Here is a 17423-nt window from a genome sequence, read left to right as displayed (position 1 = left end):
AGAACATGAGAAAACTTGGACATAAAAAAAGGCTCAAACTAAAAAGTCGAGCAAACAAATGTGCAATTAAATATAAAGGCAATTTTTTACACTTACTACAGTATAGCTTAAGGTTTTCTTATTCACACAGTCATTCAGTCTGATGTAACTGTTTGCTAGTCTGTGACAAATGTAGGTCCACATTTCCCATTTCCTCAAGACGGTTCACAACAACTCAGCTTAGAGATATCTTATCAGCTGGCATTTAGCATTGTTTGCTGCTCATTTTTATTTCACATTTCAGACAGCATTTCCTACAAGCTTCTGTTTACACAGTTTAAATAATAAAATAAAAAAAACAGTAGGTCTCCTTAAATAAAGCTTAATGAGACAAGGTGAAAAACTCAGGTTTTTTGCATGTTTTTCATTTCAGACTTCAATGCGTTTACAAACTCAAGATTTTTCTGGACTTTTGAGTTAAAAAAATAACTAGTTGGGTTAAATTTTCTGTATTAAGAAAAATAATCATGTACCAATATTATGCTAAGGTTGGTTTCTGATCTAGAGGTGTGGCAAAGAGCAATCATCCATATATTTATTTATTTTTTTGGCAAGTTAAATCAACTCTGACATTTTTAACACTTTGTTTTGGTAAATCTGCACTGGTTTATCCTTCTGTAAATACAGCCTCTTTAAAGCAGAGTTTGTAAAGTTGAAACGTCTGTTCTGTGAGAGGTTTCAGTGTTCGGTTTGACGCCTTAACAAGACTCAGTGTTAACAACACACAGGTCCACAGCGTCCAGATGCAAAAAATAATTGAAATGGCCCTTTTGAATTTGTGTGTTATGTCAGCTAGGAACTCTAAACCAAACCAAAAACTAAGTTTGTCAAAAAAAAAAAAAATCACTTTAAGGTGTAGAAATTCTAAGATTTAAAATATTTTAATTTAAATATAAATGAAGGTAAGTATTCACGGTTTAGAGATAAGGATTGTTAGATGTTATGTCTTGAAATTCAAATCTTTTTTCATATTGTGTTTTCTGGAAAATGATCAAAGCAAATTCCATCTTTTTCTCAGGCTGCAAAGAAATCCTAAAGATTTGCTGCTGTCATGTTTGTCTACTTTACATCATGTAAAATAAACCCCTAGGATGTTCAAGTCTTCTCTACATGTGATTTACTCCCAGAACCGTCACCGTTTTGGGTTTCATTTGGAGTCTTGTCTGGCATTTCAGCTTTTCGTACCCTGTTCTCTTTCTGTACCCTGTTAGCTAGAGGGAACCCATCAAAAAAGGCCAGCATTTAAACATGATGATGGTCATTCCTACTGAGTAACAGCTCAGTATACAAACACTGATCCAAATAAACATTTTTCCGCACAAAGACCCACAAGGAGCCATTTTAGAGTTCAGAGCTTCCTTCCAAATCAACAATAGCTGTCTCTGCAACCATTTTTCATTTCACAAATAAATCAACGTGATCTAGAAAAACTCAATTTCACAAGTATATGAAATATGACAGCCCCCACCTTTCAAAAAGAGGAGTTATTTTCCTACATGTTGGGGAAAAAATGTTTCAGCCATTTGTTTCTGAAGTGCAAAACAATAAGAAAATAAAATCTTCATTTATGTGTTGTATGGAGCGACTTTGGGCAGCAATCAGTACCTTCACCAAAAATCTTCATCCAACACAGTTTTTAGATAAATTACCAAGCAGATATTCCTTTCAATCTTCGCAAATATGAGAGAAATCCGACAACAAGCTTCAATTCTGAAGCACTCGATTCAAGTGGAGAGTCTGTTTTGAAACCTTAATGAACCTCATTTACATTCACCTGGAGGTCCTCCCTTCCCCCTTTCAACAGCTCCGCATCTGATCCTGGTCCAGGATCTCGACCGTTAGTCCCTCAGATTGTTGATGTGAGCACAGATCTTCAGGGCTGGGCCCAGTTTGATGTTCATGGTGGACATGAGATGCTCCTCCTTCAGCAGGAGCAAAGCCTGTCCGTCAATTTCCTGTGACAAGAACTGGGAAGCGAGCTCCTCGCAGCCTGAGAGCAACAGCAACACAAGCAAAGTAGGAAGGAAGGACAGAAAACTGTGTCTTAACAGAACTTATTCAAACTGTAGAAACACCAACACAGAAAAGTAAACCACTTAATTACTGTTGAGAGATTAGTTTCTATTGTTTATCTGGAGTTACGGTAGTTTGGTTTCATGACCCCTGAGGGAGCACCAGGAAACTATACATAAAAATGAGTTCGAATAAGAAGCAGGTTAAGTTGTTACCTTATGCGTTAGCTAAATAAAAGAAGTACGGTTTTCCACTGACGATTACCTCTCGTTTATTCCCTCATATCATGACAATTACCTTCCTGTTTGACACAATTTAATGAGCTAACTCCAAATTTAGAAGCAACTGATATCAATTTTAAAAGTAGGCAACTATTAACTCAAATAACAAAGTTGATTCTTCAATTTAACTGAAGTGGATGAGTAAAGAGAAAGTAAAAAGGTGGAAGACAGAAGTCGGATCTTCCAACCTTGTAGCGAAGAAATGAACTGCGACACTTCCTCCACTGTCCACTGGGCGGGGCTGGTAGGCAGGCAGGTGGGTGCTGAGCTCTCGGTCGCAGGCGGTGGAGGCGGCTGGTGGCAGGAAGCTGAAGAAGCAGGTGACAGAGACATGGCGTCTTCTTCGTCCTCCTGTCCACTGGACTCCTCGTCTGAATGGCTGGACTCTGAGCGGCACTGAGGGTGGAAGAGGAGAGTTACTGGACAATTCATAATGCAGAAACTGTAGAATTATTGAACAAAATCTTAAATGACATCCGCTAACATTTGGTGCCACATTCAGCTAAAAACGTTTGGTGTAAACACATTTGAAAGCCTCGTGCTTTATTACAGAGCCAGTGTTGACCTAAAATATGCCTGATTTTTTTTTATTCTACGTGTTTCCCAACAGGCTCCTACTGTTATTCATAGGAGATGCTAGAAGTGAATTTATAAAAAAAAAAACCTAACTATTTCAATTTCAGTGTTTAACGTATCAGAATCATATACTCAACATTTTTGAATGTAATCTAAAGAATACAAAAATATACAACAGATTCAATTTTTTTTAAAAAATGTAGCTGAAGCTGGAAAAGTTCTGTGTGAAATATTAAGTACACTGCAATCATTTACTAGCTTGAAAAAAACACAGCAGGTAGCAAAATCTTACATAGCCAATTATTGGTCAATTACATAGTTAATTATAAAAGTATCTAACTTCAGACTGTGCTACCCATCTTCTTTCATTTTTCATATTTATAGAAAAAGTTCACTTCATTCTAAACTAATCTCTCTTGTAACAGAGGAATAATTTTGTTCTAAAATCTGAAAATAGAAATATATTTTGGTTTAATTTTGTTAGCTTTCATAATAAAACATTGTATGTAGTACAAACTTAGAAAATTGTTGCAGCGTGGCTCTTTGAATGGAAAAGGCTGCTGAGCCCTGCTTCACAGAAACATAGAGCAACAACTGATTGTCTGCTGACGCCTTCCCATCGTGGCGTTGCCTCAACACAAACATCTACGTTCTACAGCAACAAACTAACAAAACTGCTGCTTGCCACACCTATAATGATTATCCTAAAACATTTGAATAGTAGCACCATACTCACAGACCTAATCAGAATTTGCATACATTCACTTCACTTTTTTACTGTTTACTTATTTAAACTTTCTTTGTCCTGTATCTGTATGCAACAAGTCCACAACAGCAGAACACCAATCACAATCTGGAGGAAATGTGGTTTTGGATGAATCCCCGAAAGTAGTAGTAAAGCTATAAAACCACTCTAACCAGATAAAAACAGCCCATCTACCAGAAAATGTTGCACGAATAAAGACTAAAGTGGCACAATTTAAGAAAAGAGGCATCTCTAAATACACTTTTAAGACAGTCTAATGTAAATAAAAGTAAAGGATTACAAAATCTGAAATGTGGTGGTGTTATTGTGGCCACTAGATGGCACCAAACCTCAACCAACTCATGTCAGATGGCACCAAATTCAGTTTGATGGTTCATTTTTCATTGTTACAGAAACCGCTTTGATTAAATTTACCCTTAAAATCATTTGTTATTCCATTTTACATAGAAAGGAATGACAAAAACCTGCTTATTAATACCTATTTTTGATTATTTAATAAAGTTTTAGAACTTTTCTCTCACCTTTGCAGGTACCGGTCTTCCTGCGATCTTTGCACTGGCTATTTCTGAGCTAGTCCTACGAGGAACCCTCCGCCTTGCAATCCCTCCTTCCTCATCCGAGTTAGAGAAGTGACCCTGGCCCTGGCCCTGGTCCCGGTCCCGGTCTGTGGCGTGGTCCTGATCCTGACGCTGGCTGTGACTGTGTCGCATCCCAAACTTCTGCCTGAAGCTGACGTTGTACCTGGGGAACCAATACATACTGTATCGTAGACAAAGAGTGACATATACGGTACTGAAGCCGGGACGAGCAACACACAGTTTTTGTCTCTTTGGGCCGTGTGCGGTATAGAAGTTATACACACGCATCGGGCAAGGAGACAAATGCAAAGCAGAAGCAAATTAATTTCAAACTCATATGCTGGCAAAATACTGTTCCAAACAATGCAAAACATGCATTGTTTATATTGTGAAACATAATGTAATAAATACAATATAAAAATCACAAAATGATGCCAGTTCAATAGAAATTCCAGAAGACAAACATTTCCAAGCCAGATAGGAATTGCAACATGAATGAAGTTGGGCTGTAACAATATTTAAACATAAAAAACAAATTTAAGCAGCACAGAAAACACACATGCTGTGAACATACAGCTGAAGCCACACGATAATTCATGAGAATCCTCTGTGGATTCATTCTGATTATGATTAATCTCTGAGTTATGTAAGGCATGTTGCTATAAAATGTACACCCCTTGAACTTTTCCACAATTTTTTTAACTATAACTTACATTTTTAACTTACACACCAGGCTTTTATGCGATAGACCAACACAAACAAGTGCATAATATGGGAGGTGAAAGGGAAGTTACATACATGGTTTTCCAACAACTTTTGCAAATAAAATTCTGAAAAATGTAGCATGTGCAGGTTTTTTTTTATCCTGCTAACAATTAAATCTACATCTTGGCCTCAACTCTATTGCAAGAGTTTTTGTTGTTTTTTTCCCCCAGAATGAACATGTATTTAGCTCCGTCAATCATTATATCATCTGCTGTTAAGTTCCCTGTCCCCACAACTTGATGCTGCCACCACGTTTCTATGTAGGTATAGAGTGAAGTGCCAGTTTCAACAGAGTATTTTGATAGTAGGCCGAAATGTTTAATTTTGGTATCACCGGACCAGAATGTATTTACCGTGTTACCTGCATGGCCTGCTGCCAAACCAGATTCCACTTGTCTTTAATGAACAAGAGCTTCCTCCTTGTCACTTTTGTTTCTCTGTGTTCCTGGGTCTTCATGATGTTTGTTCTGTAATAATGTTCACTGATAAACCTCATATTTATTGAGTTTGCTAAGATTTTTGTTTGCTTACAGCCCACATGCAGCTTAGAACAGGTTTCCAAATGGCCCAGATCATGGCTTTGCTAGAAAAACAACAGAAAAATCCATGCATTTTGCTAATCTTTAAAATATCTTACAAAAATTCCTACAATTGTAAGGGGCATGAACGCACCGGGTTTATGATTCTGTGGCATCATAAACCCCTCAACACAGTGCATTGCTTTGTGTCTTGAAAAGTAATTAGTTTGATTCAAACAACACGTCTTCATGAAGACTAGGACCCAAAATTGTTAACAAAAACTAAATTTAATTCTGATTAAGGTGACAAATATTATTATGCCATCAGATCCAAATGCCCGTCTGCATGGCTTAATTTGCAGTGAGTGTGTGGTGCTGTGTTTTGAATGCGTTTTATCTGCTATCGACATGCCAAAGGCAAAGCCTGACCAATTCCTAAGTTAGAAAATCTGACCCATCTTAGCATCCAATCGAGTTGCTCTGGTCAATAGGATAAAACCTCAACAGAACACCTTGATGTTTCTGGTTGTAACATAAGTGCAAAAGTTCAAGGGGATAAACACTTTTAAAATGCAATGTGTGAATAAAAAATAATCTATTTATTTTGCTGAAATTTAAATTAATTTGCTTAAATTCTAGAGACATTAATATATCAATGGGAAAAATAGCTGAAAGGATTCAGAGAACCATGAAATATGAGTGGCTACAGCAGCTTGAAATGAAGAGAGTTTATAAGATGATGCTCATCATCTTATGTCTACTGTATATATTGTGTCACATGTTTCATGCATGTAAAGTACCTCTTGGCGCAAGACATGGAGCAGAACCTTTTGGTGCCTCTGAACTGGTTGGCAGGAGCAAAGTTTTTGCAGTACTCGCACTTCAGCACTGAGGTTTCAAAAGAGAAGACAGAAGTTACTTAATACAGCTACCAAACTTTCATAAATATGTGACAATATGAACGAAAGAGACTCATTCTTTCAAGGTTTTGTTCCTAATGTACATAATCACAGGGTTGAGAGAAGGCAAGGGTTATACTTTGCTGAGATTGTTTTTTTCCATTCTCAGCTCTCTTGCAATTAAACTCAGAAGTGGAAATTCCCAGTTTGGAAGCTGTAATTAAAACTGTGCTGTTACAACGCAGTCGCAAATTCAAACAGGGTCCAAACTGTTGAACAATGTCAGACGGACTAAGAGTGTGAGAGCAGAACAGGCCGATTATCAGCTTGATTTCTGGTGACTGTGGTTGTAAACACAAAAGCAGTAAGCTAGCAAGGGTTTGGTGGCAGCTAGTTAGCAGTAGCCTCAACCAATTTGACTCTCAGAACGCAAAGATATCGGCCTGTGGCCAAAAGTTTTGCCTGACAAAAAAGTCCCACTAGAAAAATAAACTACATAGAATACGCAAGATAAAGCAGTCCTGTCACCAAAAAAATTAAGACCTGTGAATATGTGCTTACTTTTTAATTTTTTTCAAATGAATGTAAGACTTTTTAACGATGCGGAGACACCCTGTGAATGTGCGATAAATACCGTATTTTCCGGACTATATAGAGCATCTTTACTATAAGCCGCACCTTCAAAGTTTTTTGTTTTTGTTTTTTTAAACTGGAAGCGTACACATATAAGCCGCACCTGGCTGGTATCTCCGCCGCTCTCGGTTTTTCACATGGTTCGCGTCTCCAACACCGAACCATGGATTTGTTCACGCCGAGCTTACGTGCAGCGGCTCTATTTCCCTCTTGTATTACCAGATCGGTAGCCCTCAACTTAAAAGCTGCATCATATGAACTTCTTCGTTTAGTTTCCATGATCAGGGGGTTTGAGTTTGAAAACACCTGCTGCTAGCATGTGCTTGTTCTAAATGAAAATTAGCACTTTCTTCTTTGATTTCCAATTTGAACTTCCAATGATTCACTTCCTGCTAAAGAGCCCCCTGGTGGTGGAAGAGAAATCCACAGAAAAGCTGCATGGTTCAAAGCGTGGGAAAAAACAGTAGCGACTTATAGTCTGAAAAATACAGCAAGCTCCCCAAAGTCATGATGACAATCAATGTGGGCAATGATGCTGAGTAAAAACGACTGAGCTGGATATCTTCAGCATCAGTGATATTTGAAAAAAAAAAATGAAGGGGAAGGTCTGAGTTGCAAAAGGGAAATTATTTTCGTCTACATGTTGAAACATCTGCAGAGTTCAGTAAAGTTGCTCTGCTTTACCTTTCTGAGCTTTCAAATTCGGTCACTCTCTCAACAGGCTAAATTCAGACGCCTCTTGGAAATCTCAGCCAAGATAAGGATTTACTTTCTTGAGGAATACACAAATTGACTAAGGAAGTAGTGATTTTAAGTCAGCTAGGGTGATACCTGTTGCCGTAGTGACCGTTTCTGATTGGTTAGTGTCTGGACTATCGTCCGTTAGATCCTCTCCAGCCGAGTCCTTTGCTGGACCACAAATCTGCTGGTGAAGAAGAAAAACAAAAATCGGTAATAACACAGGGCTGAAAACATGGGAAGGAATTAATGAATCAAAAAATGTATTGTACACACTGGGAACGGTTCTGCTCCCTCCTGGATGACGAAGCCTTCGATTAGATGAGTGAGAACATGTGGTTTAACTACAGCCTGAGGTGGGGACGCCCGCTCCCCCTGACTGCAAGCCCCCCGAGACACGGACAGGATCGGGGTGGGAGAGGAGGAGGCGGGAGGAGGAGAAGCAGAACCTGCAGAGGCAGAGAAAGAGTAACGATTTTTCCATTACCTGTTCAGGATGATTTAAAGAAGCATGTCTTTGTGAAGGAGGTGTGGACCAATATTTATCATTATAGCAAAAAAAAAAAAAAAAAGGAAAGAAAGTCACCGAATGAACTGTGATTTACTTTATTAATGTTTGCAACCCCCAAATCCAAATATGGTTGGAATTATAACTTTTGCTGTTTGAAATACTTATTTGCCATTTGTTTCATGAGAGCAACGATAACTACATTTAGGCCAAATGTATTTATTTATTTTTGTTAATCCTTCTAGATTTAAAATAAAATTTTGATTAAAAAATGCTGTATTTCATTTAATCAAGAAGTTTTTTAGAGATAGGAAATGAGACTGCATTTCTCAAAAGACAGTAAGGAAAGTAAAAAAGTGTATAAATTTAAATATATATATTTAGCTGTTTTTATTTTAATTAAAAAAATGGCAAGTCAAAAGATATTTAATCATTAGTCTTCCAAATAAGTGGAAAAATCTTTACTGGCACTAAAAAACCCTTAAAACCCTTCTTGTAATTGCTAACCAGTTTATTGCATGTTTCCACTGGTATTTTGTTATTTTATGGATAATTTACTGTTGGTGATGAGGTCTAAGTTTTTGAGATCCTCCATGAGATGCAAATTGAGGAAACATGTCAACAGAATGAGAAGACTACGTCGAGACATAAATCTGACAGGAGCATTAATAATTTTGGGCAGAATACTTGACGCAGTTGCATCACACAACGTCATGCAACCAGTGTGCTGCAACAGCCTAGTTGATAATGGGAGAGTTTTATTGTCTTGGCAATAAAAAAATGTCATGCTACCCTTGTTTACTGTGAAGTTACCTGCACTGACTGGGTTGCCTGGGGGTGCAGAGGTGTGGTCTCTGACTGGCTGGAGCCGTGGAGGAGACGGACCGTCTTCATCATTTGCTGAACCAGAGTCTGATTTTCTTTTTAGGGAGGCATTCACCTGCTTTCCCTTAAAACAAAACAAGCAGAATGAAAAGATGAAAGCTGGGAACAGATTTCAGATTTTTCAAACAGCGAGGAATCATTTCAATTGGAAACAAAAAAGGCACCACAATCTGAAAAAGACTTTATGAACGCAAATACCCAGGAAATGATCCAAGATGCAAACTACTAAAGATTAATGACTAATATGTCATTTTGAAACAATAGGGGAGGAGCTGTAACAGCTGTAAACATTATATAGGGCACAGCATGGTGTTGATCACCATCATCTGTCAGGCATCTTTATGCCGATATAACTGGCAAAAGACAGTAACCATCTGACCTGTGGAGTCTGGGCGCCTGATGAGTCTCCATTGGTCGTCACCCCAGCTCTTCTCTGCTCTTCAGTCACCTGTGGGAGGGAGTGTGTGGAGCGAGACTGCGATGGGGGAGGAGCTGTAACGGTTGGTGACTGAGAGGAGGCGGAGCTCTGAGATGCAGGTCCATTCTGACTCTGTGCAGAGCTTTGATTGGTCTGGGGATGAACTTGAGGGGCCTGGGCTGGTGGAGCAGCCTCCTGGGGAGTCTGGAGAGTCTTAAGCCCCACCCCTCTGCCCACAACCCCGCCTTCCCTGGAGGTGATGGAGGCCACCATGGTGAGCAGGCTGGATGAGCTGCTGAGCACAGCCGCTCCTTCCTGGCTGCAGCTGCCACGGGCCAGGGCGAGGGCCTGGGTACCCCCCAGCGTGCTCTGCCTCGCCCCCACAATTTGGACCGGGATGTGAGGAGGCTGGGATGAATGGTTGGAGCTGCTAGCAGGTGGCGGGGCAGGCAAGATGGGAGGGGGGTTTCTGGAGGGAAGCTGAAGGGGAACGCGGAGACCCTGAAAAGTCTTCGGTTGGATGGGAATGGGTCCGTTAGAGTGGCCCGATTTCTCCGTGCCGAGTGCCGTTTTCTGCAAAGGCTGCACTACCAGAGTCTGAGCGTTGACCGCAGGTTTGATGGTCGCCGTGCCAACCGGGTAGCCATGGGCCTGTGATGTGGCGTTGGACGTCAGGACCAGTGCGTGTGCCGCTGTGGGAGCTGTGGTCCCTGTGGTCAGTGTTCGAGTTCCATGAAGCAGGAGCTGGGAGAGAGGGATGGAGGAGGTGGAGGATGAGGAAGAGGAGGAGGCACCGGACGAAGAGACGGGGTGTGCTTTAAGGTTCGTAGGCTGAGGGTAGGTAGGGATCTTGATGTGAGGCGGCTGTGGGCTGGGTTTAGATGGGGACTGGGGGGTTGATGGGTGGGACGGCTGGACCAGCGAGTAGGAAGCTGAACAAAGAAAAGAAAATGTTAATACAGGTCACAATCAAACAGAACATCTACAGTCTAATAGCGCAGGCTGGAGGAAAATGTAAAACCATCTGTCAAAATAAAAGCTGAAACCAAACTTGCCACACGACAAAGACCATAAACACAGCAGTAATTCCACTAAGAACTGGTTGAAATAAAAGGTCCTGGACACAATAATAGCTCAGAACTTTAGCCTTTTCAGATAATGTAAATGGGCTGTACATGCAAGAAATATCTCTAATATATCACAGCTGAAAGTGAGGAATGAGGCAATTTTTCCTCAGACCGATGTTAGAGGCTGGTAAAAAGCCTCTTACTGAACTTATTTCCACCAGGTGAGAAGACTAGCTGTAGGGTGTTCTAACTTTTTCCACAGCTAGAAAATACAAGTTAGTTCAAAGAGTTAATTTAGTAGTTAAAAGAAGGCTATTTTCATTGTTAACGTGGAACTAAATAACTTATTTGTCACTTTGCAGAGACAAATAAGACAAAATATGAAACAATTATAATAGACATCAAAATGGAAACCTTTATAAATCAAACCTGTCAACTCTAGTCAGAAGGAATGGAGCCCCACATTTTTTAATTACTGTAAAAGGATCTGCTGTAAAATAACCACAAGGGGAAACTAAGAAATGAGGCGAGTCAAAACCATTTTCTTTCTCCCCACCTGAGTCAGTCCTGTCTGGGGCTTCGGTTTTAACACCCACACCTTTGGGACTCGTCACACCTCTGATGGCAAGGTTCTGCGCCTACAGAGACACGAGAAATGTTTCAGTGACATTAGCACTTCTGTGACACAGCCTGACAAAACCACAACTTGAACTCGTCGGCTCAGTTACTCCGCAAACCTGGTCATTATCCGACTGGCCGCCGGAAGAGGAGGAGGCTGGAGTTACTTCCTGTTGCTGCTGACTCTGAGGCTGCTGGGCGACGGTCGCCACAGCAGCGGTCGCTGTGCTACCGGGCATGAAGATGAGCTGCGGGGACATGGGGGGTCTCAGGGAGCGGTTGACCTGCAGGACAAATGGCAAGTCATGGCTGACACTGATATGATCAGAGAATACGGCTGTCTGAGGGAGACTCACCCTCAGGTACATTTGTCCCTGACCACCTGTCGCTCCGCTGAGCAGCACGGACTGACTGAGGGTGGACGTCGCTGAGGCACCTAACGGACGGCTGCTGGTTGTGGAACCTGCTCCAGATGTTACACTGGCCTGAAGAGCAACAGTGTGAGACTTTAATATGTGGAAATCTTTCTTTTCCTAATGAATTTTCTTCTTCTGTTTAGAGAATGCTTGATGGCTCTGGCTAGAATCAAACCGCATCATCTTGACTGAATTAAGACCTGAACTGGATCTGAATTAGGACGGTTTATTTTAAATGTAATCTAGCCAAGGAATTAATAACCATGGTGGGTTATTGCACATATAATGTATCTGTGCTGGGAGGTTATTTATCTAACCAAAAAGTGTACTCTGGATTTGCCACTTAAACATCACTAATAGATCATGCTATTGAATCAGACTAGAAATCTAGGTTTTTAAATTATTTCACGCCTTGCTTGAAATCATTTAAGAAACAAGACGGACATAAATATCAGAAATCTGGATATCTGTAAACCATTAGACCTCTCATTAATACCTGCTTTAATCTTATGGGAGCCTGTGAGAGTCATGTTGACATTCATAGGAGTTTTCTGGATTAATGTTTTTTTATTTACCTGTTTTTTTCACCCTTTCACCAATTTATTTGAATGCAGCTTTGGTTGTTTTGCATCTGACTTTTTTCAACTAAAAAAAAAGTGGAGGCATTTTTAATCAAGCTTGCATTCAGTTATACCCGCTTTGACAATGGATGACTGGAAGTGTTTCCCATCATCTACTCATGATCTGCTGTGAGGTTTTTACGTTTTTCCATAAAATAGTTTCATTCAACAAGTTCACGGATCTTTTTGAAGAGAAAATTCTAACCTAGTACAGTTTTCAGGGAAATATTAAAGACTTTTGCAAATAGTCAATTTATTAAAATTAGGACTTGGAACTGGCCCAAAAAAACAGCTAAGATCAGTATATCTTTAGCTAATTAATGTCCATAAAAATGAGGTTTTGTATTAAAATGTTTTTAATATTATTCCTTTTTTTTTTTTTTGCTTTAAGCTAGCAACAAAAAACAGAGCGTACTACTGTAGTGCTGGTCTGAGAAGAGCTGCTGGACGGACTGGATTGACGACTGGCAGCCAGAGTTGCCTGTAGGAGACGAGACAAAGAGCAGAAAAACAGAAGAAGAAAAGGAAATGTTTGAGGTTTCGCTTGAATCCAAACAAACGTGAATGCAGAGGCTGTCGTGTGGTTGACGGCGGACGTGGCTCAGTGTTTCTGGTTGTATGTCTGCCAATATAACACAGCATCTGTCCAGGACACTGCCTGCATTTTAAACTTCTGTCACTGGAATTTATTACTGCACCCTGCCTTATTTTGCAATCCATTTTTTATTCATGCATTATTTGATCAATTTAAAACAAATCTTTGCAATAAACAGAGTGGGATTTTGTATTGAGCTTCATCATATTTACCTTGACTTGTTGCACAGCAGCCAGATTCTGCAACTGGGCACTGTTGATTTGTTGCTGCAGCATCAATTGCTGAAAGTACTGAGCTGCATTAGGCTGTCTCTGCAATGCCTGCAGGGCCTAGAGGTAATGGCAGAAATATTAAAATTGAGAATTATGACAAGCAGTTTCAGGGAGAGAACAGAGAACAGTAGATATAAAGGAGAAAAGAGTAGAAGCAACTAAAGTGATTTAGGTGGAGGTCTGTTAGAAGAAAACTAATCTAAAAAGAGGCTGTCCAAGAAAGAGGTTAGATGAGAGAAGAAAACTACATAGTGAGATCAACAAGAACAGGAGGGAGAGATGCTGCTGCAGCTTCCTGCCAGCTGCCTGATGTATGAGCTGAGCCTCATACAGTAATAAGTTGAGAGGATGAATGCGAGCGCGGCGGCTTGGATTAGTATGTGCAGGGTGACAAAGACAGATGGCGGTGGAGGGTGACAAAGGCCTGAGAAAATAACACCCAGCCTCCTCCAAGTCTCACTCTCTTTCCTTACCTACTCGATTCTCTCACTAATTATCAGCGTAAGACATAAATTAGAAAGATTACCACCCAGAGACAAGATTTGGGAAAACAAATGCGTACAATTACCTTTTTTTCTTTTTCAAAGAATATTCATGGCCCTCCTTTCATAGTTAAATAACCAGAGTTCCTCCACAGGTTCAATTTCACATTTCATACTTTTCCAGACTCACTTTTCTGTATATTTATGGCTAATTTTGTAAGCATAAATATAAAAGTTTTTTAAAAGACTTTGAAATACAGGCAGCAAAAACACATTATGAAATCAGGTCAGAAAGGAAGTAAGGAACGGAAGATAAAAGGAAGAAAAGAAAGAAGGAAAAAACATGAAAGTAAAACAAGAAATATGTCAGGGAGAACAGAAAGGAGAAAGAAAGACAATGTAAAAAAGAAAGGAAGGAATGGCAGAAGGAAAAAAGAAGGAACATTAGAAAAAAACAACAACAAAGGGAAAATTTTAAAGAAATAAAAATGGTAGAAAATAAGCAAGACAATAAAAAAATGACCAAAAACAGAATAAAGTGTGGAATTACATAAAAAAATCATACTTGTTTTTCTTTTTTCCCCCGTACATATTCGGATTTGGGAAAAACCCCAATTATGACAATTACCCCAATTTATGGCAATCTGTTAATCTGCATATTAACAGTGAATTAAAAAAGTATTTTTTTGCCACCAGAAATCAAAAAGAACAACAACAACAAAAACACCAGTCACTTTAAGTTATTTTAGACTTACTACATATTATATCTAACAGATTTCTGGAGTCAAGATAATGTAATTTACTATGTGTAATCCTCAGGCATGCAGAGTTGCTTTTGTCCAACATGAGCCTGGCCACCCTACCTTGGTCACTTAGGTGAAACTTTGCACAATAAAAAACGTGGGACATGAAACACTGCAAGACAGGAAAAATTTCTGCTCTTTGCCATGGCAACACAAGTGGTTGTAACCTGTGTGTAAAACGGATCCAACTGCTTCACTCACAATTCTGACAATGAGAAGGCAAAAATCTTTCACCATTAAATATAAAACCTAAAGCCATAATACAGGCAGGTGATAAACTCTATAAACAGACAGAACCTTTAGAACAGTCAGGATTTGAATTCAGTTCTTTAGTTTGGCTTCGTGAGTAAACTTGGGCTTGGCACGTCAGATTGTTTTCTAGATGTCTGTGTCAAATTTACCGTTTTGAAGTCGACTTTGTGGCTTTAAATTGCTACAACAAAAACAGCTATTGAGGTAAGCCGATGGCGTATTACTCACACAAACTGAGACCTACCTGAACCGCCTGCCTTTCATACGCAGACATGGAATTCATTGGTGAGGGGCGGGAGCTCGCCCCAGACGCTGCGCTCCCATTGGTCGAGGCTCCCTGCTGGCTCTGCTCTCCATCCGCCTCCATGGCTGCAGATGAGCACAGGAGACTATTGAGACAACCTTAAGTAACACACAGAAGAAGAAAAACAAAACAAAACAAAACTGAATTTCCTCCTTAAAAAACAAAAAAAAAAAAAAAAAAAAAAACTTGTCTCACGTCAGGTCAAATATCACCCCTCTGTGTTGTCACACTGTTGGCTATTAACTATTACTGAATGTGCTCTGTTAACAAACACATACCATTTTGCAGAAATACTTGATGGATACGGCTTTTAATGTGCTATTAATCTTTAGGGGATTTTAGAAAATCAAACAATGGGAAAATAACATAAAAACTGCAATGATGTTGTCAGTTGTGATTGGTTAATATTTTCCTCACTGGTTTTCTGATCATTTGCCATCATGATGCTTCAACTCTCTCAGTGACCTTTAACCTCTGGGTACTGTCATCTGTGTCCAGTGGGGGGCAACCACTGGGTTGAGACTCCATCCACCAGATTGAACATATTATTGGAATACAAAACATGAATTTCTGAGGGGAAACACATATCTTATTTCAACCAGTCCTTTCATGACATTGTAAGGATGATATTTATAGGTCCAATTTCTGAGAAATGCATTCATCAGTGATAAAAATCAGCCAATATTCCATTGATCAGCTCTCATCAGCCAAAAGGTCAAATTCTGAAAATCTGTTTTTCTTTTTTTTTTTTTTCTGCGCATTAAATGCATCAAAGCTGAAAAACTAACACAACTTACTGATTTGTAGAACAAAAACAAAGCGAGTATAATGAGTTTTGTAATCTCTTAATTTTTCATTGGATTACCTCCCCCAAGGAGACTTCACTGCATTTTTTTTTTCTTATGGTCAATGTTTAACAACATTTAAATGGTAAAGAATACAAAGTTCACACTAATGATTTTGTATGTACTGTAGTTCTTGGGAAGAAAAGCTGAATCTTAAAAAAAAACTTTTAGTTCAGACTTAAAAGAGGAGCAGTTACTATCAGCCAGTGAAAATCTGATCGGTGCATCTCTGATTTATTCTCAGCATCTCAATAGCAGATGTAATAAATGATGTACAGTTGTAATGCTGTTGCTCTGTTGAATTTTGCAGTTTCAAAACATAAGCTAAACTGATGCACTTACCTACAAACCCAAAGCTTTCAAATCTTGACTAAATCCGATTTTTAAAAAATGCATTTTATCTAAAAATATATATTTTTTTTCTTTTAACTATGCATCACCTTGCAGGTGAGCTGGATGTAGGACCCATTTAAATCAGGTGTCCCCAACCCATTTTCTTATTGCATGATCGTAATCACTCGTCCACATCCTCTAAATATTCCTTCCGCACACCATTCAGTCTGCAGCCTCCACAACCCCATAAAACCTTCTTTAGCTGCAGCAATCAGCTGAGAAGCAAACACAGAGCTAACGCTTGCTAGCTGCCCTCCATGCTTCAGACCAGTTGATACCAGATCCGCTGGAGGCTACTCCAGCTAGTATCCCGCTAGCCGCCGCTGCTGTCTGGCTCGTTAACGGGGCAGCTCGGTCCGTCCTTACCGTCACCGCTCCGGGTTCCTCGCTCCGGCTCCCCGCAGCGGACTCAGCGGCCTCCCGGGCGGTTGGTATGCGCGGTGCCCGGTGGTGCTGCCTCTTTTTTCCCCTTGCTCTTCTTTTGCAGGACAACAGCAGTAGCAGGAGCAGCAGCACAGATTTCACTGCTCTGCATAAATTTGCAGCTGATTGTGCGGTGTTGTTTAGATGGAAACGCCTCCTTTTTTTTCAGATGCTCTGCCTTTTCCGGCGCGACGGGATGACGGAGATTAACGAGGGAATACCTTAGACACAGGTCGACTTTGGCATCAACTTTGGTCTTTTTAAAAATTGCATGTAAATAAATAAATGAGGAAAAAACAATAGGACATTTTCATTGTATTACTTACTATAACATTTGCTTGTTACTTTGCAAAGACAACAAACATAAATTAAAGTGCAAGTTAGAAATTTTAGTTTGGTGTCGCAAATATGCAAAATTGCGTAATTTTTCAACGTCATTATTGCAATAATTTTTTCCTGTATTTCTTAACCTACTTGTGGTTAACAGCATAGGCTAATTTAATTGTTATCAGAATTTGTATTACTTTATTTTGTATATAGAGAGAAACTGAAGAAGAATGTAGCTATAACTTTTTTTCTAAGTTACACAACTGCACTTTTTGCTTTTACTTTAGCAATATTATTAAATATCACTACTCTTCTTACTTGAGTAAAAATTCAGAAAACTCCACCAACTGTGATTTAGTGCACTGAATGAAGAACAAGTTTTACCAAAG

General features: G+C 39.6%; 1 protein-coding gene across 4 annotated transcripts; it reads right to left on the bottom strand.

The window, feature by feature from the left end:
* Positions 1–187: 187 nt before the first annotated feature.
* LOC106952219 (polyhomeotic-like protein 1) lies at positions 188–16960 on the bottom strand. Of its 4 annotated transcripts, none has more exons than XM_015040203.1 (15): positions 16651–16960; positions 14987–15144; positions 13146–13262; positions 12754–12819; positions 11659–11787; positions 11422–11586; positions 11241–11322; positions 9579–10549; positions 9128–9263; positions 8083–8255; positions 7900–7993; positions 6337–6424; positions 4197–4434; positions 2522–2729; positions 188–2029 (listed from the first exon to the last, which is right to left on the bottom strand). In XM_015040203.1, the coding sequence occupies exons 2-15, from the start codon at positions 15107–15109 to the stop codon at positions 1878–1880; spliced, it is 2742 nt and encodes a 913-aa protein (XP_014895689.1). In that variant the 5' UTR covers positions 15110–15144; positions 16651–16960; the 3' UTR covers positions 188–1877. The 4 variants fall into 4 exon arrangements, with proteins under 4 accessions (XP_014895689.1, XP_014895690.1, XP_014895692.1 ...); XM_015040204.1 differs by having other exon boundaries at positions 14987–15111; XM_015040206.1 differs by having other exon boundaries at positions 4197–4416; positions 16651–16957.
* Between the last annotated feature and the right edge of the window lie 463 nt (positions 16961–17423).

Source organism: Poecilia latipinna, unplaced genomic scaffold (assembly GCF_001443285.1).
Source record: "Poecilia latipinna isolate Pla-1442-1.1 unplaced genomic scaffold, P_latipinna-1.0 Scaffold500, whole genome shotgun sequence".
NCBI classification, from domain to species: Eukaryota; Metazoa; Chordata; class Actinopteri; order Cyprinodontiformes; family Poeciliidae; genus Poecilia; species Poecilia latipinna.
Note: the sequence above shows the minus strand (reverse complement) of the source record. Positions and strands in the feature narration are given on the sequence as shown.